Here is a 4,909-nt window from a genome sequence, read left to right on the forward strand (position 1 = left end):
AAATATAAAAGCAGGATATTATAAATTGAAGGTAATGTTAACATAAAAAGAAACTGTGGTTAGCGTGATGCGCGATATCGTTAGCGATAGTGCGTTCGTTATTAAGAAGAATTAAAAAATACGGTACATTATTTTTTATACGTGTATACTTCTTTTCGCAGAAACACAGACCAATTAAGTTCATGTAATAAACTTAAGAGAATTTGCTTTATTGTAATAAATACATAAAACATATTAACTTAGAATGCAGATGTATTTGTGGCAATATACATAAATATTGGTGTATGTAGCTTACACCCTAAATGTTATTTAGATTTCTTATTTTGTCTGAATCATGACGTTTGACAGTACTTTTTACTCTCAGGCTTTTTTTATAACATAAACCTGAAAACGAGACATTAAAAAGTTGTAGAATGAACAATTGCATTTTTCGATTTACTCATTACTTTATTTCATTTTTATAATTACCCATTGGGTTTTAGGCATTTATTGCGTGCAAAATTGAATAATTAATTAAAAAACAGCCTTCATGTTGATTTAGCAGCATGCCTGCGTTTTACTTCCCAATTATAAATACGTGCCATATTGACCTCTGTTGTAGTAAACTGATCTTTTACAAAGTCTAAATCATGCTCTACATAACTCAGCTTCTTTTTTGCTGCTTCAATGTTCTCTGTTAACATTTTGTGAGCTTCATCCAAATCATATTCTAACATAACATTAGCTCCTAGCCACAAGCACACTTTATCTGTAGGTGGAATAATAGCCTTTGCAAAAACTTGCTCGGATAAGAGAAAATGAGTTTCTAGTTCTTGGCTGTTGTCCTTCTTCAATTTCTTAACCATTTCTAGAGCTCTTTCTAGATCTGGGATTTGTTCTTTCAAACGTCTACGTTTACTGAACAGGTTGTATTCCATGAATTTATATTTGCTATTGTTCTCATCCAACGTCTGGAGCACCTTGTCTGCAGACTCATTTTCAGGTCTTGCCATAAAAGCATCAACATCATCCTGCAATAACATTAATTTTAAATTAAATAAAAATGTACTTTCAATATCTCGTCTTTTTTATGACCATATAAGGTTCGCGTTCTGATGAAAAAATATCCCACGTATACTTTAAGAGAATACATTACTAACAAAAGATTTCTTATAAAACTAAGTAAAAATATTAGAAAAAACTTATCGTTTGTTTTATAGGAGTTTTTATTTGCAGCTATGAGCATTATTTTCTTATAAAACTATCCATGGGGTAAGAGTACTATATATTTAAATTCGTACAATTCAATATATTTGACTCCGGCAAAATTATGATAATATTATATAAATTTTATGTTATACATTGATGTACTTACTACAAATTCAGCCTCCGGTATTCCAGCATATGACTTCTTCTCTTTATCCAGCTCAACGTCTGCTTTATTTTCACCGTCTTCCATCTTGAATCACGATACAAATTGGCATATGACACGACTGGTTTACATGTTCCTTTCGCGCGTATTATTACGAATTTTTAATTTCATTATAAATTAGACGAATATACGATTTCATAATATTGAGCATGCAAATTTGAAATTACTGTTCGTTTAAAAACAAAAGTTAATAATACTTTTATGAAATATACATATATAATAAGTATATCACAGCCTATACTAAGTATATAGAGCGTGAACGGTGAACTAAGCTGTGAACTAATCTAAGAAATAGAAAATAGAAACCAGCCGGAGAGGGATATTGCGTTTCTGCTTCCAGTTTCCAGCTACAATCCGGAAGTTCTATTTTAAATTATTCTGTTAACAGACTACAGATAATGTTCTTTTAATATATTATGTTAATTTATAATATTTCTTATTTTTAAAGTTTGAAGCTTGTGTCATCGTTTTGACTTATAGCCCAAACATCCTTAACAAAATCTTACAACACTGATCTGTTCCTGGCATGGTTCTCGGTTCCCTTCCCATTCTTTATGCGTCCGAGAGAAGTATCTCCTCGGTGATGTAAATTATTACTGAGGATTACTGCTGAGGAATGAAAAGTAAAAAGGAAAAAATTCCTCAAAACTTTTAAGTGAAATCCGGTTTCACTATCCCTCAACGAATAGCGCTGCGATCAAAATTCTTCAAATGTGGATAGTAATTTTGAAAGTTTTCAATCTACGTTCATGTTGTTCATGAACGACCGTAACTAAAGACTCATGAATTGGCGCGCAGCGTCTTTATTCTGCGTGTTTTCGATATTATATCGTGCAAATGGTGGCAATCGCAATGTTTTGTTCGATGTTTCTTAAAAATTAACCGAACTTGTTTTACGTTGTGCGCAATAGAAATAAGAACAACGTTTGTTTCTTGTTTCTGTACACGTAAAAGCTCGCGATCGACATGGTGAAGCTTCACAAGAAATTTTTCACGGGTGATAAGGTTTTCGCAAAAGTTCGAGGTTATCCGCCGTGGCCAGCAAGAGTAAGCTTAACTACAGATTTTGCATTTGTTTCGCGCAGTTTTTACAGGATGCACAATAACGATAATTTACATTATATCTAGTTGCGACCATAACATCCTTATTGTTACCTCTTACGTATCATGGTATCAAAAGAAAGGGAACTGATATCAATGTATTGTTCGGAGATTATGTTTACATCAAAACTATACCAAAATTAATATAATTTCATCAATTTAATACAATTTCTGATTGTTTGATATTATTAACTTAATCCGAGACCATTTGTTTTACTATTAATTCTAAACAAGATATTTTTTAACTTATTCATAATAATAAATAAACAAATGTATTATACTTGCAAAAAGAGACTACAAAATAATATTGTCAACTTCCTGTTAGGTTGAGAGAGTTATTGATCCTAATTCGAAGAATGCGAAATACAGTGTTTATTTCTACGGCACAGGAGAAACGTAAGTCTTATAAAATATTATTACTGTATATATTTAACTATAATATATATTAACAATTTTATATTTTTTTTCAGTGCTGTGTGTAAAGTTGATGAACTATATACATATTTGGAACATAAAGCAAAATTTGGTAAACCTAGTAGAAGGAAGTTTTTCCATGAGGGATTGGTACAACTAGAACAAGAGCTAAAAAATGACAGAAATAAGGCATCAAATCTTGCCGACCTCAAAGGTAAATTAAGCATATTCTATTGTACGTAATATAATTATGACAAACATAGAATATTATTATTTACATTTATATAATTTTCCACAACTGAAGAAGCTGGAATTGGTGAAGGAGGAGGTAAAGAAGCTGAAACGAACGTACCAACAGTTAGTGCTGCAGACAGTGATTTGGAATCAGGATCTCTTGTTATTGATGAGGAGGAGAAAAAGAAGTCTATGAAAAGAAGGACTATCGCTGGAACTCATCCTGTAAATCATTTTTTTTACATATTTTCTTATGTATAATATTCAATGTGGAGCTTTGCTCATCTATGAATATTGTTTAAGAGAGNAATCCCTTTCAAAATATAATTCATTTTTTTTTCTTTTTTTTAATGTGCAGGCCATGTTTACCATACCCGAAGGTCAGTCGTTTTGGCAATCATTTTCAGACCAAGTTGTCCATTTCAAAGAATTAACGAAGGACATGCCTGAGGAGAAAGTATTTTCTCTAATGTCTGACCCTGCTTGTCCAGGTAAATAATATATCTCTGCAATTATCTATTTACACGGGGCTTGTATATTGTTCTATGTTGGATTTTTATTAATAAAAACTAAAATTGCAGATGCACCAGAGATTATACCAGCGGATGAAAGTGGCAGTCAACCGGATCCAGAAGCATCTATTGAGAGTGCTAAATCAGAAGTGCCTACTAGGAGCGAAACTCCAAAGGACTCAGAGGCCAAGTAACGAAGCGATGTTTTTGTATCTGATAAATGTGAAAAACTACACTTATTTTCTTTTTTACTGATACGGCATACCGTATAACACGAAAATCACGAAGAAGAGAAATACGGATTCACTTTTTCACGCATAAAATCACATATTCTAGATAAATCCGGACACTACGTATATTTAATTCAAATGGGTCTTCTAGTAAAATTTTCTCGTTGTCATTATCTCGTCTACAATATTTATAGTTAGGAAGCTCACTATATGGATAAACAGTGTTTAATCGGTTAAGTATATTAAATGAAATTGGTTAATTATAGAGCACTTAAGAATGTTTAGAATAGACATCATCATTATTTACCCTATTCGATAACATATTTCTTTTATAATTACAATTCCTTCTACGTTCTTGGGCAACACCAAAAAAATATATGTGTATTCTTGAAGACTGCATAGATGTCTTCGTCGTCTAATGTCAGTTAAACCTTGTCGACTTAAGTAGCAACAGATATCGAATGTATATATAAGAAGAAACAAAATATGAAAACAGCAATACTTTTCTTGTTGGTTTCGAAATAGATATGTGTTTGTAATTATTGGGATAATGAATTTTGCTTAATCTGTTGTGTGTTTCATCGCACTTTAAAGGCATAATTAGAATATATTACTACTAAATCAGGAAGTGAGAAAAATAAAATTTTAAATAAATCTCATCTAAGGAATATCCTAAAAGATTATATAGAAAATACTGTTTAAATTCAAATTTTTAGCTTATTGAAAAAAACTGCGATTGTAATGTAAACTAGAAATTACATTTTTATACGAAAAAAAAGAATATAAGTACATAGATTTTTGTCTCATTGGTCAATACCTTTCAGGGCACAATGGTCATTCAACGGTAATTATTTCCTTTCAAGGTACAGTTTCTAATAGATACCATTAACATGAATATACCTTCATATACATTTGTCGAAAAACAACAATATTGTAAATGTAACATTGTTAATAAAATACAAAATTGAAACATTTTTCGACAGATGATAGAAAAATAATCAATCTCC

At 31.2% G+C, this 4,909-nt stretch overlaps 2 protein-coding genes across 3 annotated transcripts; one reads left to right on the forward strand and one right to left on the reverse strand.

Moving 5' to 3' along the window:
• Window positions 1–234: 234 nt before the first annotated feature.
• On the reverse strand, window positions 235–1,609 carry mgr (prefoldin subunit mgr). Of its 2 annotated transcripts, XR_001916917.2 has the most exons (3): window positions 1,355–1,608; window positions 469–1,010; window positions 235–384 (listed from the first exon to the last, which is right to left on the reverse strand). XR_001916917.2 is itself a non-coding variant. In XM_018034911.2 (2 exons), exons 1-2 carry the CDS (start codon window positions 1,436–1,438, stop codon window positions 528–530), a joined length of 567 nt encoding a protein of 188 aa, XP_017890400.1. In that variant the 5' UTR covers window positions 1,439–1,609; the 3' UTR covers window positions 235–527. The 2 variants fall into 2 exon arrangements, 1 of the variants encoding a protein (XP_017890400.1); XM_018034911.2 differs by having other exon boundaries at window positions 235–1,010; window positions 1,355–1,609.
• Window positions 1,610–2,163: 554 nt separating this feature from the next.
• LOC108631173 (hepatoma-derived growth factor-like) lies at window positions 2,164–4,876 on the forward strand. The gene is made up of 6 exons (XM_026818692.1): window positions 2,164–2,458; window positions 2,838–2,908; window positions 2,983–3,140; window positions 3,231–3,415; window positions 3,468–3,651; window positions 3,742–4,876. Exons 1-6 carry the CDS (start codon window positions 2,378–2,380, stop codon window positions 3,864–3,866), a joined length of 804 nt encoding a protein of 267 aa, XP_026674493.1. The 5' UTR covers window positions 2,164–2,377; the 3' UTR covers window positions 3,867–4,876.
• The last annotated feature ends 33 nt before the right edge of the window (window positions 4,877–4,909 follow it).

Source organism: Ceratina calcarata, unplaced genomic scaffold, assembly GCF_001652005.2.
Source record: "Ceratina calcarata isolate Rehan_Ccalc_2016 unplaced genomic scaffold, ASM165200v1 scaffold846, whole genome shotgun sequence".
Taxonomy (NCBI): domain Eukaryota; kingdom Metazoa; phylum Arthropoda; class Insecta; order Hymenoptera; family Apidae; genus Ceratina; species Ceratina calcarata.

Bases quoted from the DNA above. Each gene is read 5' to 3' on its own strand.
- mgr (XM_018034911.2), bottom strand. From the start codon at position 1,438: ATGGAAGACGGTGAAAATAAAGCAGACGTTGAGCTGGATAAAGAGAAG. The intron at 1,011-1,354 runs GTAAGTACATCA...ATGTTATTGCAG, and splicing joins TACCGGAGGCTGAATTTGTA to GATGATGTTGATGCTTTTAT.